This window comes from Strongylocentrotus purpuratus, unplaced genomic scaffold (assembly GCF_000002235.5).
Source record: "Strongylocentrotus purpuratus isolate Spur 01 unplaced genomic scaffold, Spur_5.0 spur5_scaffold_1, whole genome shotgun sequence".
NCBI classification, from domain to species: Eukaryota; Metazoa; Echinodermata; class Echinoidea; order Camarodonta; family Strongylocentrotidae; genus Strongylocentrotus; species Strongylocentrotus purpuratus.
In genome coordinates this window covers 24975258-25002667 of record NW_022145594.1, presented here as the reverse complement: position 1 = coordinate 25002667, position 27410 = coordinate 24975258, and the positions used below count along the sequence as shown (strand labels likewise).

The following is a 27410-nucleotide window of genomic DNA, read 5'->3' as shown; positions in this document are numbered from 1 at the left end:
GTCCTTTTTGAGAGAAAGTTTAACTTTAAAGTATAATAGGGACTTTTAGATTCTGCACGACGAACTTTTAAGGCAATGTAACTTCCTTTTAAGGCACTGGCAGTGACGTCACATTGCCTTAAAAGGGCAGTCCGCGTTCTCCGTTATGCGGAATCTAAAAGTCCCTATTATCAATACAGTTGAACTTCCTTGATTGTCTTCTGTTTTTTGCAGGTGTGGGACCGGGTGAAGTAAGCATAGCTCACGTCATGACTCAATTCATCATCATCTCGGTCCAAATCGCCCTCGTACTCGTCTTCACATTCGCGGTCTTCGATGTGAGTATAGATGGTATAGGGAATGGGCAAATGCGTAAATGAGAAAGAAGCTTATACCATATCAGACTTGTAATCAACTTATACCGTGTGTACTCGTCTGCACATTCGCGGTCTTCGATGTAAGTATAGATGGAATAGGGGATGGGCAAATGCGTAAATGAGAAAGAAGCTTATACCATATAAGACTTGTAATCAACTTATACCGTGTAAGATCTATAATGGTCTTTTACCATAATGGTCCGTAATGGTTTCATGCGGTTAAATTAGGTCCTATAGTGGTCTTCAACAGCATGAGATCGATGGGACAAATAGCAACAACCCCTCCTTAATTATCCCTCTTGGATGTTTCTTCAATTTGTTGTATTTGTTGTATTCTCACCCCCCCCCCCCCCCCCCCCCCCCTCTCTCTCATGTTGAGAAGCTCTCTTTCAATAATGATCTTTTCCTCCTCCCATCTCTCTATTAAAAACTTCCTCTTCTTAATCTCGTTCCCTCCCCCCCCCCCTTTTTTTTCCCTCTCTCCCTCTCTCCCTCTTTCTTCTGAACCTTTGTTTCTGTCTGCTCGATAAATAATGATGCATCTATTTCGAACTCCATTTAGATTCCGAACGAAGGTAGTTTATTCCTCGTCATACTCATGATGATGTTACAAGGTTTATGTGGAATGGCTCTTGGTCTGCTCATCTCGGCCTTCTGTGACTCGGAATCCACAGCTATTCAACTCGCCCTCGGATCTTTCTATCCCCTTCTCCTCCTCAGTGGTAAGGCGTAGCATCAAATTAGCAAAGTCTGTTCATGGTATCAATTTTGAAAATGAAACAATGAAGGGAGGGTGCAATGAAAAATGAAATCGAAACAATGAAAGACACGATAGTGATGATGCACTGATGTATGACATAAACTTAGCAGATCTATTGGACGTCGCCCCTGTTCTTTCTGTACGGAACGCTAACCCGAACGAGAAGACAATTCGACAATGATTTAGACGGGAAATATTTTGTACAACACGATGGCCACTCATCTCCTGTATGCATATATCATAACAAATCCAACTAGACTTTAATTCGTCACTTAGACGAATTAGGTGATACGTATGATAATGGTTTACATAACGAATAATGCATTACACGATATATTATTTTGTAAAATGCTTCTCCCATTCATATGCTTCTCCCATTATGATCTATTCATATGTCAAGATTAAATTGTGTCTCCTTGATCATCATGGATCTAGGGAAGATAGATTGAAACAATATATGACCTTTGACCCTGTGCAGTAACCAGTTACACATTTGACTCTAATTTACATCATGAAGAACACATTTTGACGATTTTATCTTATTCAAAGAAATGAAAATGTAATTGATAAATGATTATCATCATTATGATAATGATGATCATGATGATCATGATCATGATCATGAGCGCGATCATGACATCTTATTGAAAAAATGAGGGTTGATTTAGATAGCATATAGTCTCAGCTACAACATACTCAAAAATCAACAAAATCCAAGCCGAAATAACGGCGATATTGCTCGCAAAAGACAGGAATGTAGACTCCAGATTTTAGAAAAAGTCATCTCCCATAGGGATTACACGCAAAAAGTAATGGATTAAGTGAAAATATGGTAATAATAAAGTAAAAAGGGTTATTTATGACATTATTTGCGAATCTACGTGTTTAAATATTCAAAGGAGATGGTACAGTGAAGGTCAAAAGGAAAAAAAAGTGAAAAAAAAAAAAGTGTTGGAGACACCCGGACTCGAACCAGGGATCTCGAGGTTGGAAGTCAAGTGCGTTACCGATATACCAAAACATCTCCCATAGCGATTACACGTAAACGGGAAATGGAATTCAGAAATCCTACTTTGCAAGTGAAATATTAGCATGATCCCGGCATCTAATCGAAAAATAAAAGGCACACTTTTGATTGCTCATTGTCTCAGCTACAACATATCCGAAGCTCAGTGAAAACAAAGCTAAAACAACGGAGATTTTGCTCGTGAAAGACAGGAGTGTAGAATCCAGTTTTGAGAAAAAGTCATGTCCCATAGAGAATACACGCAAAATGCGAAAAATTGACATGCCTCCTTTAATCGCAAAAATACACCATGATACTTTTGTCAAAAATAAAAATTGTGAATACTACATTTGTAGAAAATTGTCTCAGCTAGAACATATCAAAATTAAAAAGAAAATTGATCAATATTTACAGAGATACAATCCATTTTCCAAAAATATGCTGACGTCATAATATGCAAATTGAAATTTTGAGTTTGGAGGCCATTATGATGACGTCATGAGTTAATTGAGGATAAAATGAGACATGAAATCATATTTCCGACTCATAATCTATCTAAATATGAAAACATATTGGGAGTTCCCATCCATTCTGAACAGTAACAATGAATTTTGTATAGGCATGTTTTTGTCAATGTATGGTGGATAAAGATAACGCAGATCTGCGCGTGCTGTCAACTTTGACGGACGCTCATTGCGTTATTAAAAGGTGAACAAGTTATCAAAATGCTTGGAAAAATGTATCAAATATAATGACAGAAAAAATTCGGCGATTCTATATTGCAAAATGCCAGTACGCGCGAAAATGCGCGCGCATGCGCGTGTGCGTAATTTTTTTATCAAATGCTCCATATGGCCTGAAACGGATGTAAAAAAAAATTGGGATGATTTGGAGCATTTTAATTTTTTTCGCGCGCGTAAACGCGCGGACATAAGCGTACGCGCATTTTTGCGCGCATTTATTGACTTGAAATTGACCGGACGGATATTGAGTTTAATCATGATAAATATGAATGAAAAATGGCTTTCCTTTATGAAGATATGATCATAAGTTGATTTTCACAAAATGGCGCCTGGATGACGTCACGATGACCTTGACTGTCTGAAAAGTCACACAGTTCTAAGTTAGACTGAGATCTATCATCATTGAAAGTTTCATGATAATGGCTTTATTCAGTCTTGAGATATCCTGCGAACAAATTCGAGGAAGAATAATAAAAATAAACTAGACTTTAATTCGTCACTTAGACGAATTAGGTGATACGTATGATAATGGTTTACATAACGAATAATGCATTACACGATATATTATTTTGTAAAATGCTTCTCTCATTTATATGCTTCTCCCGTTATGATCTATTCATATGTCTAGATTAAATTGTGTCTCCTTGATCATCATGGATCTAGGGAAGATAGATTGAAAGAATATATGACCTTTGACCCTGTGCAGTAACCAGTTACACATTTGACTCTAATTTACATCATGAAGAACACCTTTTGACGATTTTATCTCATTCAAAGAAATGAAAATGTAATTGATAAATGATTATCATCATTATGATAATGATCATGATCATGAGCGCGATCATGACATCTTATTGAAAAAATGAGGGTTGATTTAGATAGCATATAGTCTCAGCTACAACATACTAAAAAAAAAAAAAAAAATCCAAGCAGAAATAACGGCGATATTGCTCGCAAAAGACAGGAATGTAGGCTCCAGATTTGAGAAAAAGTCATCTCCCATAGGGATTACACGCAAAAAGTAATGGATTAAGTGAAAATAGGGTAATAATAAAGTAAAAAGGGTTATTTATGAAATTATTTGCGATTCTACATGTTTAAATAATCAAAGGAGATGGTACAGTGAAGGTCAAAAGGAAAAAAAGTGAAAAAAAAAATTGTTGGAGACACCCGGACTCGAACCAGGGATCTCGAGGTTGGAAGTCAAGTGCGTTACCGATATACCAAAACATCTCCCATAGCGATTACACGTAAACGGGAAATGGAATTCAGAAATCCTACTTTGCAAGTGAAATATGAGCATGATCCCGGTATCTAATCGAAAAATAAAAAGCAAAATTGTGATAGCTTATGGTCTCAGCTACAACATATTCGAAGCTCAGCGAAAACTAAGCTAAAACAACAGAGATTTCGCTCGCGAAAGACAGGAGTGTAGAATCGAGTTTTAAGAAAAAGTCATGTCCCATAGAGAATACATGCAAAATGTGAAAAATAGACATGCCTCCTTAATCGCAAAAAATACGCCATGATGCCTTTGTCAAAATGGAAAATTGTGATAACTATGTTTGTAGAAAATTGTCACAGCTAGAACATAGCCAAATTTGAGAGAAAATCAATAAATATTACGAGAAATACACTAAATTTTCCATGAATATGCTGACGTCATAATATGCAAATTGAAATTTTGAGTTTGGAGGCCATTATGATGACGTCATGAGTTAATTGAGGGTCAAATGAGACATAAAATCATATCTTAGACTCATATTCTATCTAAATATGAAAAAATATTGGGAGTTCCTGTCTATTCTGAAGAGTTACAAAGAATTTTGTATAGGCATGTTTTTGCCCATGTATTGTGGATAAAGATAACGCAGGTCCGCGCGCGCTTTCAACTTTGACGGACGCTCATTGCGTTATTAAAAGGTTAACAAGTTATCAAAATGCTTGGAAAAATGTGCCAAATATGATGATAGACAAAATTCGGCGATTTTATGTTGCAAAATGCTAGTACGCGCAAAAAAACGCGCGCGCATGCGCGTGAGCATATTTTTTTGTCAAATGCTCCATATGGCCTAAAACGTATGCCAAAAAATTTTGGGATGATTTAGAGTATTTTTAATTTTTGCGCGCGCGTAAACGCGCGGACGAACGCGCACGCGCGCATTTGCGCACGTTTATTGACCTGAAATTGACCGGACGGATATTGATCTTAATCGTGATAATTAAGAATGAGAAATACTTTTACGTTATGAAGATATGATCATAAGTTGATTTTCACAAAATGGCGCCTGGATGACGTCACGATGACTTTGAGTTTTTGAAAAGTCACGCAGTTCTAAGTTAGGCTAAGATCTATCATCATGGCAAGTTTCATAATAATGGCTTTAGCCATTCTTGAGATATCCTGCGAACAAAATTGAGGAAGAATAATAATAATTTCTTCTATACAGACACAAAATAAATACTAGACTTTAATTCGTCACTTTGACGAATTAGGTGATACGTAAGCTATTTTTGTATCATGAAAGTGTGCCGATGATGATCTAATGATAATATTCATCAATACGATAATGACGATATTGATGATGATTTTTTGGTAAACTGAAAATGGAATTCTCAAATCCCACTTTGCAAGTAAAATATGAGCATGATCCAGGCATATGATCGAAAAAATAAAGTGCACGTTGGAGATAGGTAATTGTCTCAGCAACAACATAGCCGAAGCTCAGCGAAAACAAAGTTAAAACAACGGAGATATCGCTCCCGAAAGGCGGAAATGTAGAATGCAGTTTTGAGAAATAGTCATGTCCCATAGACAATTCCACGCAAAATGTGAAAAATTGACATGCCTCCTTTAATCGCAAAGATACGCCATGATACCCTTGTCAAACTGGAAAAATGTGAGTACATTATTTGTACAAAATTATCTCAGCTAGAACATATCAAAATTTTAAACAAAATCAATCAATATTTACAGAGATACAATCAATTTTCCAAAAATATGCAAACGTCAAAATATGCAAATTGAAATTTTGAGTTTGGAGGCCATTATGATGACGTCATTAGTTAATTGAGGGTCAATTGAGACATGAAATCATATCTCCGACTCATAATCTATCTCAATATGACAAAATATTGGGAGTTCATATCTATTCTGAAGAGTTACAAAGATTTTTGTATAGGCATGTTTTTGCTCATGTATTGTGGATAAAGATAACGCAGGTCCGCGCGCGCTGTCAACTTTGACGGACGCTCATTGCGTTATTAAAGGGTTAACAAGTTATCAAAATGATTGGAAAAAAGTGCAAAATATGATGATAGAGAAATTTCGGCGATTCTATGTTGAAAAACGCTAGTACGCGCAAAAAACAGGCGCGCATGCGCGTGAGCATAATTTTTTCTCAAATGCTCCATATGGCCTGAAACGTATGCAAAAAAAATTTGGGATGATTTAGAGCATTTTAAATTTTTGCGCGCGCGTAAACGCGCGGACGAACGTGCACGCGCGCATTTGCGCACGTTTATTGACCTGAAATTGAACGGACGGATATTGATCTTAATCGTGATAATTATGAATGAGAAATACTTTTCCGTTATGAAGATATGATCATAAGTTGATTTTCACAAAATGGCGCCTGGATGACGTCACGATGAGTTTGAGTTTTTGAAAAGTCACGCAGTTCTAAGTTAGGCTAAGATCTATCATCATGGCAAGTTTCATGATAATGGCTTTAGCCATTCTTGAGATATCCTGCGAACAAAATTGAGGAAGAATAATAATAATTTCTTCTATACAGACACAAAATAAATACTAGACTTTAATTCGTCACTTAGACGAATTAGGTGATACGTATGATAATGGTCTACATAACGAAAAATGCATTACATGATATATTATTTTGAAAAATGCTTCTCCCATTCATATGCTTCTCCCATTATGATCTATTCATATGTCAAGATTAAATTGTGTCTCCTTGATCATCATGGATCTAGGGAAGATAGATTGAAACAATATATGACCTTTGACCCTGTGCAGTAACCAGTTACACATTTGACTCTAATTTACATTATGAAGAACACCTTTTGACGATTTTTATCTTATTCAAAGAAATGAAAATGTAATTGATAAATGATTATCATCATTATGATAATGATGATCATGATGATCATGATCATGATCATGAGCGCGATTATGACATCTTATTGAAAAAATGAGGGTTGATTTAGATAGCATTTAGTCTCAGCTACAACATACTCAAAAATCAACAAAATCCAAGCCGAAATAACGGCGATATTGCTCGCAAAAGACAGGAATGTAGACTCCAGATTTTAGAAAAAGTCATCTCCCATAGGGATTACACGCAAAAAGTAATGGATTAAGTGAAAATAGGGTAATAATAAAGTAAAAAGGGTTATTTATGACATTATTTGCGAATCTACGTGTTTAAATAATCAAAGGAGATGGTACAGTGAAGGTCAAAAGGAAAAAAAAAGTGAAAAAAAAGTGTTGGAGACACCCGGACTCGAACCAGGGATCTCGAGGTTGGAAGTCAAGTGCGTTACCGATATACCAAAACATCTCCCATAGCGATTACACGTAAACGGGAAATGGAATTCAGAAATCCTACTTTGCAAGTGAAAAATGAGCATCATCCCGGCATCTAATCGAAAAATAAAGAGTACACTTTTGATAGCTCATTGTCTCAGCTACAACATATCCAAAGCTCAGCGAAAACAAAGCTAAAACAATGGAGATTTTGCTCGCGAATAACAGGAGTGTAGAATCCAGTTTTGAGAAAAAGTCATGTCCCATAGAGAATACACGCAAAATGCGAAAAATTGACATGACTCCTTTAATCGCAAAAATACCCCATGATACTTTTGTCAAAAATAAAAATTGTGAATACTACATTTGTAGAAAAATGTCTCAGCTAGAACGTATCAAAATTAAAAAGAAAATTGATCCATATTTACAGAGATACAATCAATTTTCCAAAAATATGCTGACGTCATAATATGCAAATTGAAATTTTGAGTTTGGAGGCAATTATGATGACGTCATGAGTTAATTGAGGATAAAATGAGACAGGAAATCATATCTCCGACTCATAATCTATCCAAATATGAAAAAATATTATGAGTTTCTATCTATTCTAAAGAGTTACAATGAATTTTATATAGGCATGTTTTTGCCCATGTATTGTGGATAAAGATAACGCAAATCTGCGCGTGCTGTCAACTTTGACGGACGCTCATTGCGTTAATAAAAGGTGAAAAAATTATCAAAATGCTTGGAAAAATGTACCGAATATGATGACAGAAAAAAATCGGCGATTCTATGTTGCAAAATGCCAGAACGCGCGAAAACGCGCGCGCATGCGCGTGTGCGTAATTTTTTTATCAAATGCTCCATATGGCCTGAAACGTATGCCAAAAATTTTTGGGATGATTAAGAGCATTTTAATTTTTTGCGCGCGCGTAAACGCGCGAACGAACGCGCACGCGCGCATTTACGCACGTTTATTGACCTGAAATTGACCGGACGGATATTGATCTTAATCGTGATAATTATGAATGAGAAATACTTTTCCGTTATGAAGATATGATCATAAGTTGATTTTCACAAAATGGCGCCTGGATGACGTCACGATAACTTTGAGTCTTTGAAAAGTCACGCAGTTCTAAGTTAGGCTAAGATCTATCATCATGGCAAGTTTCATGATAATGGCTTTAGCCATTCTTGAGATATCCTGCGAACAAAATTGAGGAAGAATAATAATAATTTCTTCTATACAGACACAAAATAAATACTAGACTTTAATTCGTCACTTAGACGAATTAGGTGATACGTATGCTAATTGTTTACATAACGAATAATGCATTACACGATATGTTATTTCATAAAATGCTTCTCCCATTATGATCTATCCATATGTCAAGTTTAAATTGTGTCCCCTTGATCATTAGGGATCTAGGGAAGATAGATTGAAACAATATATGACCATTGACCCTGTGCAGTAACCAGTTACAACTTGAACTCTAATTTACATCATGAAGAACACATTTTGACGATTTTATCTTATTCAAAGAAATAAAAATGTTATTGATAAATGATTATCATCATTATGATCATGATGATCATGATCGTAAGCGTGATCCTGACATCTTATTGAATAAATGAGGGATGATTTAGTTTGTATATAGTCTCAGCTACATCATACTAAAAAATCAACAAAATCCAAGCAGAAATAACGGCGATATTGCTCAAAAGACAGGAATGTATAATCCAGATTTGAGAAAAAGTCATCTCCCATAGGGATTACATGCAAAAAGTAATGGATTAAGTGAAAATAGGGTAATAATAAAGAAAATGGGGTTGTTTATTACATTATTTGCGATTCTACGTGTTTTAATTATTAAAGGAGATGGTACAGTGAAAGGTCAAAAAGAAAAACAAAATTAAGGCATATATTGTGGGAGACACCCGGACTGTAACCAGGGATCTCGAGGTTTGAAGTCAAGTGCGTAACCGATATAGCAAAACATTTCCCATAGCGATTAAACGTAAACGGGAAATGGAATTCTCAAATCCTACGTTGCGAGTGAAATTTGAGCATAATCCTGACATCTGTTCGAAAAATAAAAGGCAATTTGTGATAGCTTATTGTCTTAGCTACAACATAGTCGAAGCTCAGCGAAAACGAAGCTAAAACAATGGAGATTTTGCTCGCGAAAGACAGAAATGTAGAATCCAGTTTTGAGAAAAAGTCATGTCCCATAGAGAATACACGCAAAATGCGAAAAATTAACATGCCTCCTTTAATCGCAAAAATACAGCATGATACTTTTGTCAAAAATAAAAATTGTGAACACTACATTTGTAGAAAATTGTCTCAGCTAGAACATATCAAAATTAAAAAGAAAATTGATCCATATTTACAGAGATACAATCAATTTTCCAAAAATATGCTGACGTCATAATATGCAAATTTAAATTTTGAGTTTGGAGGCCATTATGATGACGTCATGAGTTAATTGAGGATCAAATGAGACATGAAATCATATCTCCGACTCATAATCTATCCAAATATGAAAAAATATTAGGAGTTTCTATCTATTGTAAAGAGTTACAATGAATTTTATATAGGCATGTTTTTGCCCATGTATTGTAGATAAAGATAACGCAAATCCGCGCGTGCTGTCAACTTTGACGGACGCTCATTGCGTTAATAAAAGGTGAACAAATTATCAAAATGCTTGGAAAAATGTACCGAATATGATGACAGAAAAAAATCGGCGATTCTATGTTGCAAAATGCCAGTACGCGCGAAAACGCGCGCGCATGCGCGTGTGCGTAATTTTTTATCAAATGCTCCATATGGCCTGAAACGTATGCAAAAAAAATTTGGGATGATTTGGAGCATTTTTAATTTTTGCGCGCGCGTAAACGCGCGGACGAACGCGCACGCGCGCATTTGCGCACTTTTATTGACCTCAACTTGACCGGACGGATGTTTATCTTAATCGTGATAATTATGAATGAGAAATACTTTTCCGTTATGAAGATATGATCATTAGTTGATTTTCACAAAATGGCGCCTGGATGACGTCACGATAATTTTGACTCTCTAAAAAGTCACGCAGTTCTAAGTTAGACTAAGATCTATCATCATGGCAAGTTTCATGATAATGGCTTTATTCAGTCTTGAGATATCCTGCGAACAAATTCGAGGAAGAATAATAATAAATAAATAATAATAAAAATCTTGACGAAATCAAAAGGTGATACGTCTACGTACGTATCACCTAACTAGACTTTAATTCGTCACTTAGACGAATTAGGTGATACGTATGATAGTGGTTTACATAGCGAATAATGCATTACACGATATATTATTTTGTAAAATGCTTCTCCCATTTATATGCTTCTCCCATTATGATCTATTCATATGTCAAGATTAAATTGTGTCTCCTTGATCATCATGGATCTAGGGAAGATAGATTGAAACAATATATGACCTTTGACCCTGTGCAGTAACCAGTTACACATTTGACTCTAATTTACATCATGAAGAACACCTTTTGACGATTTTTATCTTATTCAAAGAAATGAAAATGTAATTGATAAATGATTATCATCATTATGATAATGATGATCATAAGCGCGATCATGACATCTTATTGAAAAAAAAGAGGGTTGATTTAGATAGCATATAGTCTCAGCTACAACATACTCAAAAATCAACAAAATCCAAGCCGAAATAACGGCGATATTGCTCGCAAAAGACAGGAATGTAGAATCCAGATTTGAAAAAAAAGTCATCTCCCATAGGGATTACACGCAAAAAGTAATGGATTAAGTGAAAATAGGGTAATAATAAAGTAAAAAGGGTTATTTATGACATTATTTGCGAATCTACGTGTTTAAATAATCAAAGGAGATGGTACAGTGAAGGTCAAAAGGAAAAAAAAAGTGAAAAAAAAAGTGTTGGAGACACCCGGAATCGAACCAGGGATCTCGAGGTTGGAAGTCAAGTGCGTTACCGATATAACAAAACATCTCCCATAGCGATTAATTACACGTAAACGGGAAATGGAATTCAGAAATCCTACTTTGCAAGTGAAATATGAGCATAATCCCGGCATCTGATCGAAATATAAAAGGCACACGTGTGATAGCTTATTGTCTCAGCTACAACATATTCGAAGCTCAGCGAAAACAAAGCTAAAATATGGGAGATTTCGCTCGCAAAAGACAGGAGTGTAGAATCCAGTTTTGAGAAAAAGTCATGTCCCATAGAGAATACACGCAAAATGTGAAAAAATGACATGCCTCCTTTAATCACAAAAGTACGCCTTGATGCCTTAGTCAAAATGAAAAATTGTGGCAACTTTACTTGTAGCAAATTGTCTCAGCTAGAACATATCAAAATTTAAAAGAAAATTGATCCATATTTACAGAGATACAATTAATTTTCCAAAAATATGCTGACGTCATAATATGCAAATTGAAATTTTGAGTTTGGAGGCCATTATGATGACATCATGAGTTAATTGAGGGTCAAATGAGACATGAAATCATATCTCCAACTCATAATCTATCTAAATATGAAAACATATTGGGAGTTCCCATCCATTCTGAACAGTTACAATGAATTTTGTATAGGCATGTTTTTGCCAATGTATGGTGGATAAAGATAACGCAGATCTGCGCGTGCTGTCAACTTTGACGGACGCTCATTGCGTTATTAAAAGGTGAACAAGTTATCAAAATGCTTGGAAAAATGTATCAAATATAATGACAGAAAAAATTCGGCGATTCTATATTGCAAAATGCCAGTACGCGCGAAAATGCGCGCGCATGCGCGTGTGCGTAATTTTTTTATCAAATGCTCCATATGGCCTGAAACGGATGTAAAAAAAAATTGGGATGATTTGGAGCATTTTAATTTTTTTCGCGCGCGTAAACGCGCGGACATAAGCGTACGCGCATTTTTGCGCGCATTTATTGACTTGAAATTGACCGGACGGATATTGAGTTTTATCATGATAAATATGAATGAAAAATGGCTTTCCTTTATGAAGATATGATCATAAGTTGATTTTCACAAAATGGCGCCTGGATGACGTCACGATGACCTTGACTGTCTGAAAAGTCACCCAGTTCTAAGTTAGACTAAGATCTATCATCATTGAAAGTTTCATGATAATGGCTTTATTCAGTCTTGAGATATCCTGCGAACAAATTCGAGGAAGAATAATAAAAATAAATAATAATAATAAAGAAAAATCTTGACGAAATCAAAAGGTGATACGTTGACTTCGTTACGTATCACCTAACTAGACTTTAATTCGTCACTTAGACGAATTAGGTGATACGTATGATAATGGTTTACATAACGAATAATGCATTACACGATATATTATTTTATTTATTAATTATCTCAACTAGAACATATCGAAATTAAGGAGAAAAACAATCTATATTTACAGAAATACAATCAATTTCCCAAAAATATGCAAACGTCATAATATGCAAATTTAAATTTTGAGTTTGGAGGCCATTATGATGACATTATGACTTAATTGAGGGTCAAATGAGACATGAAATCATATCTCCGACTCATAATCTATATAAATATGAAAAAATATTAGGAGTTTCTATCTATTCTAAAGAGTTACAATGAATTTTATATAGGCATGTTTTTGCCCATGTATTGTGGATAAAGATAACGCAAATCCGCGCGTGCTGTCAACTTTGACGGACGCTCATTGCGTTAATAAAAGGTGAACAAATTATCAAAATGCTTGGAAAAATGTACCGAATATGATGACAGAAAAAAAGTCGGCGATTCTATGTTGCAAAATGCCAGTACGCGCGAAAACGCACGCGCATGCGCGTGTGCCTAATTTTGTTATCAAATGCTCTATATGGCCTGAAACGTATGCAAACAAAATTTGGGATGATTTGGAGCATTTTAAATTTTTGCGCGCGCGTAAACGCGCGGACGAACGCGCACGCGCGCATTTGCGCACTTTTATTGACCTCAACTTGACCGGACGGATATTTATCTTAATCGTGATAATTATGAATGAGAAATACTTTTCCGTTATGAAGATATGATCATTAGTTGATTTTCACAAAATGGCGCCTGGATGACGTCACGATAATTTTGACTCTGTAAAAAGTCACGCAGTTCTAAGTTAGACTAAGATCTATCATCATGGCAAGTTTCATGATAATGGCTTTATTCAGTCTTGAGATATCCTGCGAACAAATTCGAGGAAGAATAATAATAAATAATAATAAATAAATAAATAATAAAAATCTTGACGAAATCAAAAGGTGATACGTCTACGTACGTATCACCTAATAACTAGACTTTAATTCGTCACTTAGACGAATTAGGTGATACGTATGATAGTGGTTTACATAACGAATAATGCATTACACGATATATTATTTTGTAAAATGCTTCTCCCATTCATATGCTTCTCCCATTATGATCTATTCATATGTCAAGATTAAATTGTGTCTCCTTGATCATCATGGATCTAGGGAAGATAGATTGAAACAATATATGACCTTTGAACCTGTGCAGTAACCAGTTACACATTTGACTCTAATTTACATCATGAAGAACACCTTTTGACGATTTTATCTTATTCAAAGAAATGAAAATGTAATTGATAAATGATTATCATCATTATGATAATGATGATCATGATAATCATGATGAAGATCATGATCATGAGCGGGATCCTGACATCTTATTGAAAAAATGAGGGTTGATTTAGATAGCACATAGTCTTAGCTATAGCATACTCAAAAATCAACAAAATCCAAGCAGAAATAACGGCGATATTGCTCGCAAAAGACAGGAATGTAGAATCCAGATTTTAGAAAAAATTATCTCCCACAGGGATTACACGCAAAAAGTAATGGATTAAGTGGAAATAGGGAAACACTAAAGTAAACAGGGTTGTTTATTACATTATTTGCGATTCTACGTGTTTAAATAATCAAAGGAGATGGTACAGTGAAAGGTCAAAAGGAAAAAAAAAGTGGAGAAAAAATTGTTGGAGACACCCGGACTCGAACCCGGGATCTCAAGGTCGGAAGTCAAGTGCGTTACCGATTTACCAAAACATTTCCCATAGCGATTACACGTAAACGAAATGGGAATTCTAAAATCCCATTTTGCAAGTAAAATATGAGTATGATCCCGGCATATGATCGAAAAATGAAGTACACATTGGAGATAGCTCATTGTCTCAGCTACAACATATCCAAAGCTCACCGAAAACAATGTTAAAAAAACGGAGATGTTGCTCGCGAAAGACGGAAATGTAGAATGCAGTTTTGAGAGATAGTCATGTCCCACAGACAATACACGCAAAATGTGAAAAATTTACATGCCTCCTTTAATCGCAAAAATACGCCATGATACCTTTGTCAAACTGGACAATTATGTACACTGCATTTGTAGAAAATTGTCTCAGCTAGATGATACCAAAATTTGAAAGAAAATTGATCAATACTTACAGAGATACAATCAATTTTCCAAAAATATGCTGACGTCATAATATGCAAATTGAAATTTTGAGATTGGAGGCCATTATGATGACGTCATGAGTTAATTGAGGATCAAATGAGACATGAAATCATATCTCTGACTCATAATCTATCCAAATATGAAAAAATATTAGGAGTTTCTATCTATTCTAAAGAGTTACAAAGAATTTTATATAGGCATGTTTTTGCCCATGTATTGTGGATAAAGATAACGCAAATCCGCGCGTGCTGTCAACTTTGACGGACGCTCATTGCGTTAATAAAAGGTGAACAAATTATCAAAATGCTTGGAAAAATGTACCAAATATGATGTCAGAAAAAAATCGGCGATTCTATGTTGCAAAATGCCAGTACGCGCGAAAACGCGCGCGCATGCGCGCGTGCGTAATTTTTTTATCAAATGCTCCATATGGCCTGAAACGTATGTAAAAAAAATTATGGATGATTTTGAGCATTTTAAAAAATTTCGCGCGCGTAAACGCGCGGACGAACGCGCACGCGAAAATTTGTGCACGTTTTTTGACCTCAAATTAACCGGACGGATATTGATCTTATTCATGATAAATATGAATGAAAAATTACTTTCCGTTATGAATATATGATCATAAGTTGATTTTCACAAAATGGCGCCTGGATGACGTCACGATAATTTTGAGTCTTTGAAAAGTCACGCAGTTCTAAGTTAGACTAAGATCTATTATCATTGAAAGTTTCATGACAATGGCTTTATTCAGTCTTGAGATATCCTGCGAACAAATTCGAGGAAGAATAATAATAAATAATAATAATAATAATAATAAACTAGAAATTTAATTCGTCATGGAGACGAATTAGGTGGTCTGTCTTCAAGTCTTATGAAGATTATAATATTTACTATATTGAGAAAGGGAGAAGTTATATATACATGTAAACAATGATGATCATCATGATCATGATGATGATGATCTTGATAGTAATGGTGATGACGATGATGATGATGATGATGTTGATGATTATCATCAACAGACCACGATGACATCAGACTGAACAAAATTAGAGAACATTTAGATAGCGTATAGTCTCAGCTACAACATACTCAAAAATCAACAAAAACCAAGCCGAAATAACGGCGATATTGCTCGCAAAAGACAAGAATGTAGAATCCAGATTTGAGAAAAAGTCATCTCCCATAAGGATTACACGCCAAAAGTAATGGATCTAGTGATAATAGGGTAATAATAAAGTAAATATGGTTGTTTATTACATTATTTGCGATTGTACGTGTTTTAATATTCAAAGGAGATGGTACAGTGAAAGGTCAAAAAGAAAAAAAAGTGAAGAAAAAAAATTGTTGGAGACGCCCGGACTCGAACCAGGGACCTTGAGGTCGGAAGTCAAGTGCGTTACCGATATACCAAAACATTTCCCATAGAGATTACACGTAAACGGAAAATGGAATTATCAAATCCCACTTTGTAAGTGAAATATGAGCATGATCCCGGCATCTGATCGAAAAATAAAGGACACACTTACGATAGCTTATTTTCTCAGCTACAACATACTCAAAGCTCAGCGTAAACAAAGATAAAACGACGGAGATATTGCTCGCGAAAGACGAGAATGTAGAATCAAGTTTTGAGAAAAAGTCATGTCCCATAGAGAATACACGCAAAATGTGAAAAATTGACACGCCTCCTTTAATCGCAAAAAAACGCCATGATACCTTTGTCAAAATGAAATCTTGTGAAGACTGCATTTGTAGAGAATATTCTCAGGTAGAACATATCAAAATTTGAAAGAAAATTGATCAATATTTACAGAGATACAATCAATTTTCCAAAAATCTGCTGACGTCATAATATGAAAATTGAAATTTTGAGTTCGGAGGCCATTATGATGACGTCATGAGTCAATTGAGGGTCAAATGAGACATGAAATCATATCTCCAATTCATACTCTATCAACATATGAAAACAAAATTTGGTTCATCTTCCATCCTAAAGCACTACAATGGATTTTGTATAGGCATGTTTTTGCCCATGTATGCTATGTATTACAAGAGCTCGCACGCACGGACATTATCTTAAACGGACGCTCATTCCGTTATTAAAGGGCAGAAAAAGGTGAACAAGGTATCAAAATGCTTGGAAAAATGTGCTAAATATGATGACAGAGAAAATTTTGCGATTTTATGTTGGCAAATACCAGTACGCGCAAAAACGCACGCGCACGCGCGTGCGAGCTTTTTTTGCAAAACGCTTAAAATTGCCCGAAACGTATGCAAAATTAATTTTAAACGATTTGAAGCATTTTTATTTTTTGCGCGCGCGCTGACGCGCGGACGTACGCGTGCGCGCGCGTTTTTTGACCTGAAGTTGACCGGACGGATATTGACCTTAATCATGATAAATATGAATGAGAAATGTTTTTCCGTTAAGAAGATATGATCATGAATAAAAAGTACCAAAAAAAACACAAAATGGCGCCTGGATGACGTCATGAAAAATTGATGACCTTGAAAATGTTACTCTAACGTCTCATGACAATGACCTATGACTGTGCCAAAATTGAACGAAATTGACTAAACTGATCTTGAGTTATCCTGTTAACAAAAAAGTGTGAAAATAAATAAAAATAAATAATAATAATAATAATAATAATAATAAAGAAAGAAAATTCTGACGAAAACAATAGGTGATCTGTCGTTGACAGACCACCTAATAAATAACAATCTTGACGAAATCAATAGGTGATACGTAGACTTCGTTACGTATCACCTTATAATAATAAAGAAAAATCTTGACGAAATCAAAAGGTGATACGTTGACTTCGTTACGTATCACCTAACTAGACTTTAATTCGTCACTTAGACGAATTAGGTGATACGTATGATAATGGTTTATATAACGAATAATGTATCACACGATATATTATTTTATAAAATGCTTCTCCCATTATGATCAATCTATATGTTAAGTTTAAATTGTGTCCCCTTGATCATCATGGATCTCGGGAAGATAGATTGAAACAATATATGACCGTTGACCCTGTATAGTAACCAGTTACATCTTTGAATCTAATTTACATCATGAAGAACACATTTTTACGATTTTATCTTATCCAAAGAAATGAAAATGTAATTGATAAATGATTACCATCATTATGATAATGATGATCATGATGATAATGATCATGATCATGGGCGTGTTCCTGATATCTAATTGAAAAAATTAGGAATGATTTAAATAGCATATAGTCTCAGCTACAACATAGTCAAAAATCAACTAAATCCAAGCAAAAATAACGGCCATATTGCTCGCAAAAGACAGGAATGTAGAATCCAGATTTGAAAAAAAAGTCATCTCCCATAGGGATTACACGCAAAAAGTAATGGATTAAGTTTTTAAAAAAAGGGTAATAATAAGGTAAATACGGTTGTTTATTACATTATTTGCTAATCTACATGTTTAATAATCAAAGGAGATGGTACAGTGAAAGGTCAAAAAGAAGAAAAAAAATGAAGAAAAAAATAGTTGGAGACACCCGGACTCGAACCAGGGATCTCGAGCTTGGAAGTCAAGTGCGTTACCGATATACCAAAACATTTCCCATGGCGATTCACGTAAACGGGAAATGGAATTCTCAGATCCTACTTTGCAAGTGAAATATGAGCATGATCCCGGCATCTGATTGACAAATAAAAGACACATTAGTGATAGCTGATTGTCTCAGCTACAACATACCCGTTAAACAACGGAGATATTGCTCACGAAAGACAGGAATGTAGAATCCAGTTTTGAGAAAAAGTCATGTCCAATAGAGAATACACGCAAAATGTGAAAAATTGACATGCCTCCATTAATCGCAAAAATACGCCTTGATGCTTTGTCAAAATCAAAAATTGTGACGTCTATATAATATGATATAATGACGTCATAATATGCAATTTTGTATTTTGACTTTCAAGGCCATTATGATGACGTCAAGATGTATTTAATGGCCTAATAAGATATGAAATCATATCTCCGACTCATACTGTATCTAAATATGAAACAAAAATGGCAGTCCTTATTCATCCCGATGTGCTTTTTATAGGCATGTTTTTGCCCATATATACTATGTAATACATGAGCTCGCACACAAGGATATTTATATTGAACGGACGCTCATTCCCTTATTAATAGTGATAAAGGGATGAACATGGTATCAAAATGCTTGGAAAAATGTGCCAAACATGATGACAGAGGAAATTTGGCGATTATATGTTGCAAAATGCCAGAATGCGCAAAAAACGCGCGCGCATGCGCGTTTGAGTGATTTTTTGTCAAATGCTCCATATGGCTTGAAACGTGTGCAAAAAAAATTGGAAATGATTTGGAGCATTTTAAATTTTTGCGCGCACAAACGCGTACGCGCGGATTTGCGCACGTTTTTTGATCTGAAATTGACCGGAGGGATATTGATCTTATTCATGATAAATATGAATGAGAAATTACTTTTCGTTATGAAGATATGATCATGAGTTGATTTTTACAAAATGGCGCCTGGATGACGTCACGATATTTTTGAGTCTTTGAAAAGTCATGCAGTTCTAAGTTAGACTAAGATCTATCATCATTGCAAGTTTCATGATAATGGCTTTAGCCATTCTTGAGATATCCTGCGAACAAAATTGAGGAAGAATAATAATAATTTCTTCTATACAGACACAAAATAAATACTAGACTTAAATTCGTCACTTTGACGAATTAGGTGATACGTATGCTCATGTGTAACATAATGAAGAACGCATTTTCACGATTTCATATTTCGTTTACTACTCCCATTATGGTCTATCCATGAGTCAAGTTTCAACTGTAGGGCAAGAGGGAGACAGACCAAGAGAATAAGGGGGACGCAAGGCAAGAGAGAGAGAGAGAGAGAGGGAGAGGGTGAAAGAGAAGAGAGATAGATAGATGCAGAGACAGACCAAAAAAGGAGAGGGGCAGAACATGAGAGGAGAAGTAAAGAGCAAGAGAGAGGAGAGAGAGATGCAATTGAGAACAATGCCTTCCAGATGACCATGATTGAAAGTGGTATAGCGCCCCCTTCAGGTATCCGATTGAGGATTGTTATATATGATAATTGACATGTCACCTGTGATTGAATTTTCGACTATGATAACGTCATGATAATGTTAAAGAGTCTTCATAAATCTCGTGGAAACTTGTCTCAGCTACAACATACTCAAAAATCAACAAAATCCAAGCAGAAATATCGGCGATATTGCTCAAAACACAGGAATGTAGAATCCAGATTTGAGAAAAAGTCATCTCCCATAGGGATTAAACGCAAAAAGTAATGGATTAAGTGAGAAAAAAAGGGTAATAATAAAGAAAATAGGGTTGTTTATTACATTATTTGCGATTCTACGTGTTTTAATACTCAAAGGAGATGGTACAGTGAAAGGTCAAAACATAAAATGAAGACACATATTGTTGGAGACACCCGGACTCGAACCATGGATCTCGAGGATGGAAGTCAAGTGCGTTACCGATATACCAAAACATTTCCCATAGCGATTACACGTAAACGGGAAATGGAATTCTCAAATCCTACTTTGCAAGTGAAATATGAGCATAATCCCGGCATCTGATCGAAAAATGAAAGGCACACGTGTGATAGATTATTGTCTCAGCTACAACATATTCGAAGCTCAGCAAAAACTAAGCTAAGACAACGGAGATTTTGCTCGCGAAAGACAGGAGTGTAGAATCCAGTTTTGAGAAAAAGTCATGTCCCATTGAGAATACACGCAAAATGTAAAAAATTGACATGCCTCCTTTAATCGCAAAAATACGCCATGATGCCTTTGTCAAAATGAAAAACTGTGGGCACTGCATTTGTAGAAAATTGTCTCAGCTAGAACATATCAAAATTTGAAACAAAATCAATCAATATTTCAAGAGATACAATCAGTTTTCCAAAAATATGCTTACATCATAATGTGCAAATTAAAATTTTGAGTTCGGAGGCCATTATGATGACGTCATGATTTAATTGAGGGTCAAATGAGACATGAAATCATATCTCCGACTCATAATCTATCTAAATATGAAAAAAAATATTGGGAGTTCCTATCTATTCTGAAGAGTTACAATTAATTTTGTATAGGCATGATTTTGCCCATATATTGTGGATAAAGATAACGCAGATCCGCACGCGCTGTCAACTTTGGCGGACGCTCATTGCGTTATTAAAAGAATAACAAGTTATCAAAATGCTTGGAAAAATGTGCCAAATATGATGATAAAGAAAATTCGGCGATTCTATGTTGCAAAATGCTAGTACGCGCAAAAAACGCGCGCGCATGCGCGTGAGCGCGATTTTTTATCAAATGCTCTATATGGCCTGAAACGTATGCAAAAAAATTTTGGGATGATTAAGAGCATTTTAAATTTTTGCGCGCGCGTAAACGCGCGGACGAACGCGCACGCGCGCATTTGCGCACGTTTATTGACCTGAAATTGACCGGACGGATATCGATCTTATTCATGATAAATATGAATGAAAAATTACTTTCCGTTATGAAGATATGATCATAAGTTGATTTTCACAAAATGGCGCCTGGATGACGTCACGATGACTTTGAGTCTTTGAAAAGTCACGCAGTTCTAAGTTGGACTAAGATCTATCATCATTAAAAGTTTCATGACAATAGCTTGATTCAGTCTTGAGATATCCTGCGAACAAAATCGAGGAAGAATAATAAGAACTAGACTTTAATTCGTCACTTAGACGAATTAGGTGATACGTATGATAATGGTTTACATAACGAATAATGCATTACACGATATATTATTTTGTAAAATGCTTCTCCCATTTATATGCTTCTCCCATTATGATCTATTCATATGTCAATATTAAATTGTGTCTCCTTGATCATCATGGATCTAGGGAAGATAGATTGAAACAATATATGACCTTTGACCCTGTGCAGTAACCAGTTACACATTTGACTCTAATTTACATCATGAAGAACACCTTTTGACGATTTTATCTTATTCAAAGAAATGAAAATGTAATTGATAAATGATTATCATCATTATCATAATGATGATCATGATGATCATGATCATGATTATGAGCGCGATCATGACATCTTATTGAAAAAATGAGGGTTGATTTAGATAGCATATAGTCTCAGCTACAACATCCTCAAAAATCAACAAAATCCAAGCAGAAGTAACGGCGATATTGCTCGCAAAAGACAGGAATGTAGACTCCAGATTTGAGAAAAAGTCATATCCCATAGGGATTACACGCAAAAAGTAATGGATTAAGTGAAAATAGGATAATAATAAAGTAAAAAGGGTTATTTATGACATTAGTTGCGATTCTACGTGTTTAAATAATCAAAGGAGATGGTACAGTGAAGGACAAAAAGAAAAAAAGTGAAGCAAAAAATTGTTGGAGACACCCGGACTCGAACCAGGGATCTCGAGGTTGGAAGTCAAGTGCGTTACCGATATACCAAAACAATTCCCATAGCAATTACACGTAAACGGGAAATGGAAGTCTGAAATCCTACTTTGCAAGTGAAATATGAGCATGATCCCGGCATCTAATCGAAAAATAAAGGGCACATTTGTGATAGCTCATTGTCTCAGCTACAACATATCCGAAGCTCAGCGAAAACAAAGCTAAAACAACGGAGATTTTGCTCGCGAAAGACAGGAGTGTAGAATCCATTTTTGAGAAAAAGTCATGTCCCCTAGAGAATACACGCAAAATGTGAAAAATTGACATGCCTCTTTTAATCGCAAAAAATACACCATGATACTTTTGTCAAAAATAAAAATTGTGAATACTGCATTTGTAGAAAATTGTCTCAGCTAGAACATAATAAACTTTAAAAGAAAATTGATTGAAATTTACAGAGATACAATCAATTTTCCAAAAATATGCTGACGTCATAATATGCAAATTTTAATTTTGAGTTTGGAGGCCATTATGATGACGTCATGAGTTAATTGAGAATCAAATGAGACATGAAATCATATCTCCGACTCATAATTTATCCAAATATGAACAAATATTGGGAGTTTCTATTTATTCTGAAGAGTTACAAAGAATTTTGTATAGGCATGTTTTTGCTCATGTATTGTGGATAAAGAAAACGCAGGTCCGCGCGCGCTGTCAACTTTGACGGACGCTCATTGCGTTATTAAAAGGTTAACAAGTTATCAAAATGCTTGGAAAAATGTGCCAAATCAGATGGTAGAGAAAATTCGGCGATTCTATGTTGCAAAATGCTTGTACGCGCAAAAAACGCGCGCGCATGCGCGTGAGCATGATTTTTTGTCAAGTGCTCCATATGGCCTAAAACGTATGCAAAAAAAATTTGGGATGATTTAGAGCATTTTTATTTTTGCGCGCGCGTAAACGCGCAGACAAACGCGTACGCGCGCATCTTCGCATGTTTATTGACCTTATTGACCGGACGGATATTGATCTTATTCATGATAAATATGAATGAAAAATTACTTTCCGTTATGAAGATATGATCATAAGTTGATTTTCACAAAATGGCTCCTGGATGACGTCACGATTACGTTGAGTCTATGAAAAGTCACACAGTTCTAAGTTAGACTAAGATCTATCATCATGGCAAGTTTTATGATAATGGCTAAAGCCATTCTCGAGATATCCTGCGAACAAAATTGAGGAAGAATAATAATAATTTCTTCTATACAGACACAAAATAAATACTAGACTTTAATTCGTCACTTAGACGAATTAGGTGATACGTATGATAATGGTCTACATAACGAATAATGCATTACACGATATATTATTTTGTAAAATGCTTCTCCAATTCATATGCTTCTCCCATTATGATCTAGTCATATGTCAAGATTAAATTGTGTCTCCTTGATCATCATGGATCTAGGGAAGATAGACTGAAACAATATATGACCTTTGACCCTGTGCAGTAACCAGTTACACATTTGACTCTAATTTACATCATGAAGAACACCTTTTGACGATTTTTATCTTATTCAAAGAAATGAAAATGTAACTGATAAATGATTATCATCATTATGATAATGATGATCATGATGATCATGATCATGATCATGAGCGCGATCATGACATCTTATTGAAAAAATGAGGGTTGATTTAGATAGCATATAGTCTCAGCTACAACATACTCAAAAATCAACAAAATCCAAGCCGAAATAACGGCGATATTGCTCGCAAAAGACAGGAATGTAGACTCCAGATTTTAGAAAAAGTCATCTCCCATAGGGATTACACGCAAAAAGTAATGGATTAAGTAAAAATAGGGTAATAATAAAGTAAAAAGCGTTATTTATGACATTATTTGCGAATCTACGTGTTTAAATAATCAAAGGAGATGGTACAGTGAAGGTAAAAAGGAAAAAAAAGTGAGAAAAAAAAAGTGTTGGAGACACCCGGACTCGAACCAGGGATCTCGAGGTTGGAAGTCAAGTGCGTTACCGATATACCAAAACATCTCCCATAGCGATTAAACGTAAACGGGAAATGGAATTCAGAAATCCTACTTTGCAAGTGAAATATGAGCATAATTCTGGCATCTAATCGAAAAATAAAGGGAACACTTTTGATAGCTCATTGTCTCAGCTACAACATATCCAAAGCTCAGCGAAAACAAAGCTAAAACAACGGAGATTTTGCTCGCGAAAGACAGGAGTGTAGAATCCAGTTTTGAGAAAAAGTCATGTCCCATAGAGAATACACGCAAAATGCGAAAAATTGACATGCCTCATTTAATCGCAAAAATACACCATGATACTTTTGTCAAAAATAAAAATTGTGAATACTACATTTGTAGAAAATTGTCTCAGCTAGAACATATCATAATTAAAAAGAAAATTGATCCATATTTACAGAGATACAATCAATTTTCCAAAAATATGCTGACGTCATGATATGCAAATTAAAATTTTGAGTTTGGAGGCCATTATGATGACGTCATGAGTTAATTGAGGATAAAATGAGACATGAAATCATATCTCCGACTCATAATCTATATAAATATGAAAAAATATTAGGAGTTTCTATCTATTCTAAAGAGTTACAATGAATTTTATATAGGCATGTTTTTGCCCATGTATTGTGGATAAAGATAACGCAAATCCGCGCGTGCTGTCAACTTTGACGGACGCTCATTGCGTTAATAAAAGGTGAACAAATTATCAAAATGCTTGGAAAAATGTACCGAATATGATGACAGAAAAAAATCGGCGATTCTATGTTGCAAAATGCCAGTACGCGCGAAAACGCGCGCGCATGCGCGTGTGCGTAATTTTTTTATCAAATGCTCCATATGGCCTGAAACGTATGCAAAAAAAAATTGGGATGATTTGGAGCATTTTAAATTTTTGCGCGCGCGTAAACGCGCGGACGAACGCGCACGCGCGCATTTGCGCACTTTTATTGACCTCAACTTGACCGGACGGATATTTATCTTAATCGTGATAATTATGAATGAGAAATACTTTTCCGTTATGAAGATATGATCATTAGTTGATTTTCACAAAATGGCGCCTGGATGACGTCACGATCATTTTGACTCTCCAAAAAGTCACGCAGTTCTAAGTTAGACTAAGATCTATCATCATGGCAAGTTTCATGATAATGGCTTTATTCAGTCTTGAGATATCTTGCGAACAAATTCGAGGAAGAATAATAAAAATAAATAATAATAATAAAGAAAAATCTTGACGAAATCAAAAGGTGATACGTAGACTTCGTTACGTATCACCTAATAATAGGAATAGGAATAAAAATCTTGACGAAATCAATAGGTGATACGTAGACTTCGTTACGTATCACCTAACTAACCCGCAATGCCACTTGCTCCATTTTAATTTGTATATGTTAACAATCAAATGTAAACTTCAACATAATTACAATTCTTACAATTTTGTGTATTATTGTAGTTCATTCTTCCTCTCTGATTCACACCTCCCTTACCTCCTTCTAAGTTTACCGTATTTAATACAATGGTTTTGTTTCACGTTGTTTTGGTTCGATTGATTTGCTTGTTTTTGTTTGTTTCATTTTTGTTTGATTCATGTGCTTGTTTTCGTTTGATCGCTTATTTGTTTTAATAATTATTATAATTTGACAGAAATAAGAGTGAAATTTTACCTATTTAATTATCTATAACAGGTGTTGTGTGGCCGATTGAAGCCATGCCCGAACCCGTTTATTACATCGCACTAGCATTGCCTCAGACTTTGGCTGCAGAAGGCATACGAGCAATACTTGGACGAGGTAATGTTTTATATCAATAATTTCTACTTTACATTGGCGGATCCATGGAGGAAGGTGGGGGGGGGGGGTGGCCCCCTGGGGAAAAAAACGTGTAAAAACACATTAATTTTACCTTTATTGGGAGATGGGCCCCCACCCCTGGCGCTCAAGGGGGTGGGGGGTTCGATTGTTCAAATTTTCGAGGGCCAAAAAAAAAGGTGATCACTACCCCCCCCCCCCCTCCCCATCCGCCCCTGATTGTGTAAGTCCTAACATTCTGCATGTTCTTTTTCTTTGTCTCTTCTTCCTTTTCTTCACTTGTCATCTTCTGTTCTACTCAATATACCATTTGTATTAACCTCGTTTGTGTAGATGATTTTATTTGCAATTGTGATGACAAATGAAAACCAAAGCAGAGAAAAGGGGGAGAGAAAGAGAACAACAAGATAAAGAGAGAAAATGAGAAAGTCAGATGAGAGCGAAGTTGATAAGAGGAGGAGAAAGAGTGAAAATATTTATTTCACAATTTATTATATCACAGACTATAGTAAATCCGAAGTTCGCAAATATTTGATCCACTTAAGCCCCTCTGTCCTACTTGTAGCTACTTGCTCCCTCTATATAGAAAACTTCTTCAATCGGTGCCTATTGGTCCCCCATGATCCTCTTTTTCTTATGTTAGTTGAGAGCTGGGTTGATTAAATAGCCATCTGTCAGTGACCTCGCTGTGTGGTCTAATCCCTTCTGGCCCAGTAGTACTGACGGTCTTTAAAGCTAACGAAAATGGGCGTTCAGAAATCTCACTAGCATTTCTTTCTTTCTTTCTTTCAGGTTGGGACATGAGTTACTTTGAGGTCTGGATCGGCTACCTAACCACAACGGCTTGGTGGCTAGTACTCCTCACCCTGGCAACCGTCGTACTCCGAGTCAGACGATAAACCAGTCTATCGGCATCGAGCTCTACTTCAAGTAATACCGTTGTTGTTGTTGTTGTTGGTAATAGTTTAATGGCGTTCATATAGTATTGAATATATACGCCATATCTTCAGTTTTATAAGAAAATCAGTTATACATAAGCAAACTGAGAATAATGATTTGTAATTATATAATTAATTAGTCAGTAACGCAAGTTATTAAGAGTCTCTGGATGGTTTGCAACTTCGTGTTTCTGCTTTTTATGCCTCCGTTACGAAGTAGCCGGAGG

The 27410-nt window shown here is 35.5% G+C and overlaps 1 protein-coding gene across 1 annotated transcript; it reads left to right on the top strand.

Annotated features, from left to right (window-relative positions):
* Positions 1 to 215: 215 nt before the first annotated feature.
* LOC115920997 (ABC transporter G family member 20-like) lies at positions 216 to 27164 on the top strand. The gene is made up of 4 exons (XM_030977873.1): positions 216 to 317; positions 919 to 1078; positions 26123 to 26227; positions 27038 to 27164. Exons 1-4 carry the CDS (start codon positions 249 to 251, stop codon positions 27142 to 27144), a joined length of 441 nt encoding a protein of 146 aa, XP_030833733.1. The 5' UTR covers positions 216 to 248; the 3' UTR covers positions 27145 to 27164.
* Positions 27165 to 27410: the final 246 nt, after the last annotated feature.

Excerpts from the sequence above, each read along its gene's own strand:
- LOC115920997 (XM_030977873.1), top strand. The coding sequence starts at position 249 with ATGACTCAATTCATCATCATCTCGGTCCAAATCGCCCTCGTACTCGTC. Across the intron at positions 1,079-26,122 it reads TCCCCTTCTCCTCCTCAGTG|GTGTTGTGTGGCCGATTGAA; the intron begins GTAAGGCGTAGC and ends TATCTATAACAG. Across the intron at positions 26,228-27,037 it reads ACGAGCAATACTTGGACGAG|GTTGGGACATGAGTTACTTT; the intron begins GTAATGTTTTAT and ends TCTTTCTTTCAG.